The sequence below is a fragment of the Labeo rohita genome, unplaced genomic scaffold, assembly GCF_022985175.1.
Source record: "Labeo rohita strain BAU-BD-2019 unplaced genomic scaffold, IGBB_LRoh.1.0 scaffold_82, whole genome shotgun sequence".
Taxonomy (NCBI): Eukaryota; Metazoa; Chordata; class Actinopteri; order Cypriniformes; family Cyprinidae; genus Labeo; species Labeo rohita.
The window spans coordinates 7,216-18,321 of record NW_026129766.1 but is presented as its reverse complement, the minus strand read 5'-3'; the positions used below and the strand labels follow the sequence as shown (position 1 = coordinate 18,321).

The 11,106-nt window shown below is 35.3% G+C and overlaps 1 protein-coding gene across 1 annotated transcript in view; it reads left to right on the top strand.

The window, feature by feature from the left end:
• Positions 1–2,627: 2,627 nt before the first annotated feature.
• LOC127162045 (uncharacterized) overlaps positions 2,628–11,106 on the top strand; it is a 10,300-nt gene continuing 1,821 nt past the window's right edge. Inside the window, exons 1-3 of the mRNA XM_051104818.1 lie at positions 2,628–2,729; positions 3,559–3,723; positions 6,567–6,646. Of these exons, the coding sequence (XP_050960775.1) occupies positions 2,628–2,729; positions 3,559–3,723; positions 6,567–6,646 (347 nt within the window). The remainder of the gene's footprint in view (positions 2,730–3,558; positions 3,724–6,566; positions 6,647–11,106) is intronic.

The following is an 11,106-nucleotide window of genomic DNA, read 5'->3' as shown; positions in this document are numbered from 1 at the left end:
CCATCTTTATAATAGTGTCATGTGGATCTGAGCTGCTTCACCAGAAGTGCTTCTGTTTGAAAGAAAAATAAACCAAAACTAAATCTCTGGTTGTGTCTCAATCAGCTCCCAGTCAGTGCACAAGTAAGTGAGTCAGTCAGAGTGATATGATAGTTAATGCCCTTGAATCACCTGATTAGCTAAAAACACTCAAAACTTTAACCATAAAAATAATAATAACAATAATAGTAGTAGTAGTAGTATTGGTAATAAACAAATAAATAAAATAATACAAATACACAAACACTTTGTTTTGATTAGTTCTAGCATTACTGAGCAATGTGGACAACCGTCTTTTTGTGCTGCCTGGTGTTGATTTCTCAAACTGTTGTATTTACTGTCATGTCCTTGTGGCAGTGATACACTTGGTGGTAAAAGGCATTTTTGGTTGACTACCTTCTGTAGCTTGCAATAAAAAAGAAAAAAACACTAAACTGAATGGTTTCTTACGATAAGAGATCCCCAGTAAGGAATACCACTATAGAAAAAGATAGATTCTGCATAAACTATAGACACAATGCCAAGCAGGAAAGTCATCACTTTCAATAAATATTGCATATGCTTTCTAAATGAGTGTGCTCCTTCCTCTGTAGAAATTATTAATGTACTTTTCTTACCTCACACTAACATGCACAAATAAAAATAAATAAATAAAAGTTATGTGGGACATTTCTCACCCCAAGGGCCTTTGGTTGTCCTTTTACAAATCCCTGAAGTCCATAAAGAGTTGAAAGTCCTGCTACCTTTTGTACGTGAACAGGTGCAGGATCATTTGTCACAGTCCCAGCTGCTGCTGTTTGTACTGATGGTTGCAGCTCGATGACAAAAGAAGTCATGGGTACGGCAGTCGACATTCTTGACATTCTTTCAGGATCTGAATTTGACATACAAAATTATAATAAATCATAGCATGTAAAGGGATATGATTATAAAATATATTTTCTATATTAACGGGGTCATTGGATGCTAAGTTCACTTTTACATGTTGTTTGAACATTAATGTGTGTTGGCAGTGTATGTACACATCTACCCTAATGATAAAAATCCCTGCAGTGGTTTTTAATTAATCTGTAAAAATAATATCCCCTTTTTCAAATCGAGCCATTCTCAGATTGCGGCATCTTACCCACAGAGGCCGCTCCCATGATAGTTGATTGACATGAGCATCTTACCTCAGATCAGCTGTAATAGTCTGACCTCTTTGTTTCAATGCCGGAGCAGGGATGTAAGTTAGACAAGAATATCTCAGATTGAACAATTGAAGTCTTGTGTTGCTGGATATAATAATGAACATAGTGGTCATCATTTACTCCTGACATCTGAGCCGCTGAAGATGCAGTGGATTACGTTTGTTTGTGAAGGGAATGCGCCTCCCGATCTACATATATCCGTCTATGTTCAAGCGAATCATTCCTGATCCAGCTTCACTTATAGCAGAAGTGAGTATAAGCATTTTCTATGAATCTTTGCGATCGCCTTTCCTAATAATGTGCTAGTTAGCAAGTTTAGTGACTACACGCGGCTAAAGTAAACAGGCTCGTCACTCCACAGAGAGAAGAGAGGGGTGGGGCAATCACAGCTCATTTGCATTTAAAGCAGCCTCGAACAGAATGAGATGATTTTTGCAGAGCTGATTTTGAAGGTTGTTTTACACAACCATTGAGAATTTTTAACCAAAGTATTTTATAGACTTCTCATTAAGACCCTAAAGAATCATATCAACTGGTGGAAAATGGGCATCCGATGACTCATTTAAAATAGGAAGAGTGTTCGGATTGGCCCACCTGGAGGTTGTTTACTGGACTCGGAGGAGGAGTCTGGCCCACCCCTCAAGCAACTTTTTCCACGTGCCCCCACTGTAAACCTCCCTGCAGTCATCCCAAACAACACTTTCCCCCTGTTCCCACCACCATTTTGCCAACAGCAGCACCACCAGCACCACAAGGGACGTATACAGAGATGCTGCAAAGCTGCCATGTGAGTGAATTTTTTGCTTTCAGTTTGACTTTCTTTTGTAAGTATTTCATTTGTAGGACTTTTTCCTCAATTCACTTAAAACAGTTTTCTTTTATAGCACTGCAGGGTTGTCAGATGTTCCAAATTTCCCCCCAGCAATCATCAGAACCAGGTTGGTACAACAGTGATTTCCACTCAGTCATCTTACTACATGTTTATTGGTTATTAATAAGACTGATGGAGTTTTGTTACAGCATTGTAAAGTATTGTAAATGTCTTTGTCATAATCCTGCTGAGGGAGGTTTTAACTAAATTAGAAATGGTGGTGGACCAACAATGTCAGGGTTTCTAAGAGAGGACTCAAATGCCGAATGTTAAGTGATGGTTTATTTACAAAACAACAGGCAAGACAAGAGATGGTGAGGAGGGGGTGACACAGTCCAAATAACAGGCAGGGAGGAACTTGAAGACAGGCAGGTGGCGAGAACGATCTCAGAGTCTAGGCCAGGTGACAATCCACCAGAAAGCAGAGGGGCGAAGCTGGAAGCTGGAGATTAGCAGCAGGGTCAGACAGGAACCTGAGACACAGCCACTGCACACTAGTGATATCACAGACCATGCACACATCTGGCATGGAGGTAGACCAGGGGCACTACCTGCTGGATGGAGGACAGAACAGGACTGGACGGGACTGGACTGGAGAAAAGACAGAATTTAACAAACAACTTGGTACGGTATTAACAGTATATACAAGGTTGACTTGCAGTTATCTAAGACTGATACAAACACAGAGGTTAGAATAACGAACTGGCAAAACATGAGGGAAAGAGAGAACAATATAAAGGAAACAGACACATGAGGAACAGCTGGGAACACTCATACAAACGAGGACCAAACGAGATGGACAGTTGAAGACATTCAGACAAACAAGGGCTAAACAAGGGGGCGTGGAAACAGGAAACAAGGGGGCAGGACAAGAGGAGCACATGGCAGACAACAACAAACACAAAGCCAAGTGCTCAAACACAACACAAACAAAGACACATTAAACAAAGACAGAACAGACATGACTGTCATGGGTGATCCCTGACAAACAATCCACCATCCTCAGATTGCTGCAGCTGCGGGAGGACCAGGGGCAGCTTTTGGATATTGAGGAAGGCTCGCTACCTTTGCAAAACCTTCCACAACTGCTTAACCTGGAGCAAAAGATGCTGCAGAGCCCAAAAACTGGTAAGGTTTTTTCTTTCTTTTTTATTTTTTTAAACAATTGTTTGCAAAATTGCACAGCTACTATTTTTTTTTTCAAACTGATACACATAAACTAGGGCTTTGATGACATGCTCTCTGGAATCAATACTGTCAAAATTCTTTGGTGCTGAATTTATACGCAGTTGACCATGTATATAACCATATAACAACCATTTATATTGCACATAATATTTTTATATCAACCTTTCTTTAATAATATATATATTTTTCCTACTCTAATTCATTGTTGAAATATACATGTTTAAACAGTGAATATTAAAAAAAAAATTTTATTGACCTTTTTTTTGTCAGATAAACTGGTTGGGGCTTATTGGTGGGGCGGGTGTGAGCAACTGCACCTGGTGCATATTGAAGAGGGTGATTGTCAACTCCCTGGCGAAGAACCATTGGAGCAGAATCAATGGAAAGACAGTGGCCACTCTTCAACTCAGAGAGGTTGTGATTGGTGAGGAGACAGTATGTCTGTTTACATACAGTTAGCTGTTTCTGTATCAGATGATATGAGTAAATACAGTTCTTTACAATCTCTAATACAAATGTGTATTATGTGTATCTAATACACAACAGCAGCTTGGCTAAACTGAGGATCATTTTTCAATGCTTTGGGACAATATGCATTCAGTTTTTACTTCTTTCAAATTACATGAACTCTTTCCTCTCTCAGATGCAAAAACCATCAAACATCATACAGGCGATATTACAGTTTACTTGCTCTTTTCGAAACTGATAAGTTCAAAGCTGACATAATACAAGATTGAATAAGACAGACATTTGCTACATTTCTAAAGTAATACCATACTGAAATATATTCCAAATCTAAAAAAAAAATAAAAATATATTACCAAAACTGTTTATTACTGCTGAACATTTACACACATTGCTTCAAAGTAATATTTTTCCACACCTGCCAATGCCCGGAGACTTTACTGGCCATGATACAATATGTGCATTATTTCATGAAAAACAGGCTGAACGAATTGAGGAAATTGAATTACAATTCTTCTTATTATAATTTATTTGTTTTTCTATAATTATTATTATTTAATCAATCTGAATATTATAATAATTGTATATAATAATTTAAAATAAGATATAAAATAATATCATTATTAATTATGAAATGTAACAAATATGTAAAGAATTGTCATTACTGCCCTAAATATAAGCTTTGTAATAGTTGTAATAAATAATAATAATAATAATAATACTGATCTTAAATAATATTTGGATATCTGATATTAAAATAATATTTCATATGAATAATATATTAATTAATCAATTTGAATACTATAGTAATTATTAATATTAATGTAAAATAATATATAATATAAGTTAAAGTAATACAATTCTTAATTAATTATAAAATTAAATGAATAATAAAGAACTTTTAATTGCCGATAATAATAATAATAATTATTAGTGCTGGGTACATCCAAAATAAAAGTTTTTGTTTACATAATATATGTGTGTGTACTGTGTATATTTATGTATGTATATAAATACACACACATGCATGCATATATTTAAGAAAATGTTATGTTTAGATATTAAATATATTTATATTTAATATAAATTATATGAATATAAATATACATGTAAATTTTTTTTAAAAAAACGCATGTGTGTGTATTTATATATACTTAATATTTATAAAAACTTTTATTTAATCCTGATAAATCATTGCCCAGCACTAATATTTCTATAATTACAGTGCAGGTTTTGTGTTTTGATAATTCTCTCACATCTCATTCTCTCAGACATTGTATGAATTAGCCAACACAGATTCTTGCTTTTTTAATTTGATGAAATTAAGGTGTTTTAATTTCATCGTCATCTGTTTTATTTAGTTTTGTATAATGGTCTTTGAATTTAACAGTTTTGAAAAAAAGTATGTAAATATGCAAATTGTTCTGGATTTACATAGAGTTTTGGAGGTGATATTGCATCTGAGTGACAGAAAAAAAAAATCTAGTCATTGAATGTATTTTGAAAGCAATGATAACCAAAGCATTGAGAAATGGTTCATTGGGATTGTAAATTTCATAGAGACCTTACAATATGTATTACTTTATTTCAAAGCTGCAGTTCGGAAAAACCCCATCACAGCTAATGCTGCAGAAATGGAGGTCGAGGGGACCATAAAGAGGTGGCTCCAGCTGGCAGTCGATCGAGAGGGCGGGCGCAAGAGAAGACTTGCAGAAGACAATCGTTTAAAGTGTATGTGCTTGTGTCTGTGTTGGTGGGTGGGAGGGCATGAGAGAGTGATTTTTCTTCTTGAAATGTTAAACATTAAATGTATTTTACTTTTGTTGTTTAAAAAAGTGTTGATATTACAGAGTATATGAATATATGTTATAAAATGTATGTTAAAATGTTAATGTATTTGTTTGCTGTATTAATAAAATCCCTTAAAAAAATTAAATGGTTGATTTTGTGTTTCCCTGCTAAACTGAAGTATGTTTGACAGTTTCTGGGCCACGTTTGGCCCGGGGACCAAGCCGACTCTCAGCCAGAACTGTCTTAAGGTGTCTGGGCCACATAAAACAGTAAGTCTTTTGACAGGGCGTGGGCCGCATCTGGGCCACAGGAAACTGTTTGTGTTTGTTTTCAGTGTGTGGGCCCAGTTTTGGGCCATGGGACCCAGCCAGAACTGGGCCAGAACCAGAGCAAGGGTGCGGCCCAGAGGTGGGCCAGACAAATTTTGCTATCTAGGGTATTTCTACGAGAAAAACGGCAAAACAACGTGTAAATAACGTCAGGTTTTCATATTAATTAAATGAGACATCAGCTAGTCTCTGCAGAAAATGTACCATGTTTTTACTATAGTAAATATAGTTTAACAATAGCGTTTGTAATTAAACCACAGTAGCCACAAATTTACAGTTGTCTGAGACTCCATGAAAGGTACTTTAACATCACAAACCATAAAATGTAATATACTTTTACTAAAATATTAGTTTTAATAACAAGTAAACACAGGTCACAAGTTAACACTGGCACTTTTTTTTTGGATTCAGCCAGTTGCATAATGTCACGTCGAGAGTAAAATCCTTCTTGAATCCGTGGCTGAATTAGCGCAGTTCAACACCTCAATGCGTTCATTACTGTCGCCTCATAATGCGATTGCGTTTTGCGCGTGTTCGAAACCCGTGCCAAACAAGCTTTTTTATTTGATTTCCGTACTTCAGCCGCTACGGGCCATCATACCAATAATTTGTAATCTTTACAAGAATACCAAAATCATGCAGTGAGCAAGTGTGCGTTTATTAGACAGCTTAATATCATCTTTATGCTTTCAGAATCGGCGAATCTGCTGCGGTCGTTCCATCGCATCTGGAGTCCAGGACCTGAACCAGGAAGTTGGTCACCAGATAACACGGTCACTAGTTAAACTGTAACACCTGAAATATAAAATGACAGAGATATGCAACTAGATGAGCTGCGTACCTAGAAGTTTCTTCCTGCCTGTAATTTGGATGTTCGTTGGTGTTTTGATGTTCAGAGTGTTAGTACATGAACCCAAAGTAAGTTTTCTTCTATTTCTATATATTTTCAACCATGTTTTAAGTGTATTATTTGACTTTGTACGTTTGTATGGGCGAGCACAGACATGTAATGATACATGTGTGATTGCATGAGAGGATGCCAAATTATGATGCGCTAAATTATGATAGATTATGCAAATACTAAGTTACATATTACGGTTTACAATGTAACCGATCGGTAATCTGTCAACTTTGATACTGCATACAGATTAACCAGTATTATTGCCCTTTGCCCTTTAGTCATTGTGTGTGACTAGACCAATGGGCCTTTTCACGGTCGAAAACCGGAAGCGTGGAATAGTTGTGTAAAATAACTGTAGCCTGTATGAATGGCAATGCCCATAGCATGGGATGGTTGTGATTAATTAACAATTCATCATAGATGTTTCATCAAAACATATTAAACACAGTTTCCAATCATTAATCGGGTATGACGAAACGAGGAAAAATGTTGTCCTGATATTCCGACGCACATTTCATGATTTAAATGGGAGCACAAGCTGCGTGTGCACAATACTTCAGAGACAGACCAGCTTTTTACTTAAAAAATGCAAGAATAGCATACAAACAACACATCACAATAAAGAGCAATAAAACTGGTGTTTATTATGATAACAATATTACATTGTGCAATAATAAAAAGAATAACTTTAAAAAATAAAATTAAAACTGTGTATATTCCGAGTATTTCTCCAGCAGCCGCAGGCAGATTATCAGTTAAAAAAAGAATTTAACCTTAGATGATCCTCTACCATATGTGTAATCAAACATTTTAAGGTGAAACACGTGAAACAGCCGTTTGTGTTGTCAGTGTTGTGACAGTCATGAGATAACTGATGAGAATCTCCCCGCGGCTGCACACGTTCCTGCTGGAGAAAAACTATATACAATATATATATGGTTTTCATTTTATTTTTAGTGTTATTATTTTTATTATTGCTCAGTGATCACTACGATTCATCTCCATGTTATCTACAGTATAATGCTATTTAATCACTGCCCTCCAATCTGGAGGATATGTCACGTTTAAGATGGTAACCAGTTATCGAATAACTCTGGGATGAAAAATATAAATTTATTTGAACAACTCCAATTTGATCTAACATGACGACTGCATCGAAAAGTGAAGTAACTGCACGAAAATACTGCTAACATTATTTCTGTTTAATTTGTACAGTCTACACTGTAAATTCTAATTAGTGAACCTTACTTGAAAAAAGCATGCAAACCGATTGCCTTGAAAAAAGCAAGTAAAGTGAAATAAGAACAGTATTTTGTACTTACAAAGGTTTATTTAGTGTTGTAAACTTACACGCAAGTTCTGGTAACTCAGAATCACTTAGTTGTATTTACTTGAACAGAAATCTAATTTACTTGCTCAAACCATGCAAACCGATTGCCTTAAATAAATCAAGTAAGCGTTACTCTGGTGCTAGAGTAATGCTTGGTTTATGTAAAGCTATCGGTTTGCATGGTTTTAGAAATAAATTAGATTTCTGTTCAAGTAAATGCAACTAAGCACTTAAATTACTAACTATTAATTTAAGTAGTAATAGTAGTAATTTAACTAGTCTAGTAACTTCAAAAATCTATTACAAATTAATGAAAACAATGTTCCATTCATATGGCACATAAATTTAAGGCAGTGACAATTCAAAGTTAAAGGTAATGTATTACACAAACCAACAACAATCTGATACAAACCGACAACAATCTGATTTAGGGTATGCTTAGTGTAAGAAGTGGAGGTAGCAGTAGGAGGATGAGTTTAAGTATGGCACTGGGTAGGCTGCACATGTTGCCAAGGGATTATATAATTAAAGTTCAAAAAGTCACTTTAGTTTCATGGTTTTGTTTTGTCCGAAGTAAAGCACCACACTTTGAATGAATCTCCAAGTGTTTTCATGGTATTAGGTCAATCCAAATGTAGCAGTAATCCAAATGTACCAAATGACACTCCAGAAGCAAACAGTTGATGTAGATTCTACAGACTGTTCTTTGCAGTGTACCCTGAACAATGATGGCAGAAGACACAGGGTCAAGGCAGAGAAGATTTGTAGAAATATATCATCTTCAATGATGGTCAGCAATTCAACACATATTAGTGTCCAGACTGCATCAACATCAGACACCTGCATAAAAAACAAACAAATACAATATTAAGTAGGGCAATGTGATGGTTATTTGTCAGTGTTATCTGTCCTGCCTGGTTCACCAAAATTTAAATCTGTTATCATTTACTCACCCATGACTTTTGTTCATTTTGGAATGACATGAGGGAGATTAAATGGCATAGTTTTCTTTTTTGGGTGAACGAGGTATATAATCAACAATAATCTTATAGAAGTATCTCAGTAATATAAGAGCAAATACACATTACATTTTCCCACAATTAAGTGTTTGTTTAAGGTGTATTTTTTTATTTTTTTTTTTTTTTTAGAACTTACAAAGTGGGTTAGTAGTAGAAGTATCTGGGGTAATCGCAAAATGAAACAGGAAGGCCCGAGATGGGTGTGCTGTCAAATCTGGGTTCTAGAAGGAAAAAAAAAGAAAAAAAAAAGTTTAAGACATTCAAGTGTTACAGTACAAATGTTTTTGTCAAAGTGTCAATAAAGAGGTCATTAACTGTTTATTTTAAAAATTTTGAAAACAATTAACGTAGCAACATACATTTTAGGGGTTGTAGGGTGTGAAGTGCCCTCTTAAATCTGCAAAAAAAAAAAAAAAAGTGGTTAGAGGTATACTGCATATGCAAGACTTTTTTTAAATGAAATTGTAAATAGTGTAGCACAGTGATTACTGAGTAAAAAAAAACTGCTGTACTGCTGTGTATTAGCTTGAAATATCTCACCTCCAATGTACTGAGGCCTGTGCTGATGAGACCTCTGTTCAGAGAAGGCAGCTGCCACAAACACTTGTCCTAAATATGACAAATAAAAGTAAGTTACACTAGTATTGTGGATTCTAGATTACAGACACATTCATTCCTTGATAGTTGCATGTTTTAGAAGGGTTACATTAAGAAAGAAAGAAAGTGTCCACATTTCTATACATATCTATTTGAGGCCACAGTCATAAAATCAATTCAGAAGCAGCATTTCCTCTGTATTACTGTAGAAATAACAATTACTGTGAGACAAAGAGCTCATTTAATTTAAACCACAAAGGTTTAATCATGCAATGGCAATAACTGTGACATATTAAAACATATATGATGATAAAATTGTAAATTGAAAAAATTAACTTAAAATCAACGAGTTTGCTGCATCAACTCTGGGCAAAACAGAAAACTAACTACAAAGTTTTACATTTGTGACTGTAAAAAAGCATCTAGTGTAAACAGAATCACTTGTCTTTTGTCTACTTTACATGCAACCCATGCACAAAATAGGGCTAAGTCAGTTAAAATTAGCAGCAGACAGAAAGACACATTTACACAATTATTTTTTTTTGATAACTTACCTTAGTGTCTTTGTCCAGAGGTAAAAATGCAAGCAGTCTCTGCTTCTGTTCCCAGTTTCAGCAAATTCTTGGCCAATTAGCTGGAGCCAACGGATGTCAGCACAAATTCAAAACATTGCTTGTTGTGCATGCTCTAACTGTCCTCATTTCTTCTTCTGTGGTTTTGTTGCACATTAGCAACACATTAGCGCACTGCTGCCTCTCACTGGTGTATTCATGTCATTGGTTTTGTTGTGACTACTTGAATATTTTAAATAAGCCTTACTCAAAGCAGCAGTAAACTGTTTTTTTTCGCCTTGAAATTAGCTGTAACTTGATAAAACCTAGTAAGTAGAGCAACTAAGTAAAGATAACTAATTATATACAAGTAAGGTACACTATTGGATTTTACAGTGTAGTGGTTAGTGTTTTATGAGATAAGCTTGTCCGATTTTGTTAGTCTTTAATGTGACGTGTTTTTTGTATGATATTCTTGCATTTTTTTTTTAAATAAAAAGCTGGTCTGTCTCTGAAGTATTGTGCATACGCAGCTTGTGCTCCCATTTAAATCATGAAATGTGCGTCGGAATATCAGGACATTTTTCCCAGTTGTTTCGTCATATCTGATTAATGATCGGAAACTGTATTTAATATGTTTTGATGAAACATCTGTGATGAATTGTTCATTAATAAATCACAACCACCCCATGCTATGGGCATTGCCATTCATACAGGTTCATTCATCAAAGTTGTCCTAAAACCAAAACAATACCCGTTCTTGTCTTAGGACAACTTTTAACTTTTTTGATCCACTTCAAATGTTGACCACTGTATACTGATATATAGTTAGAGC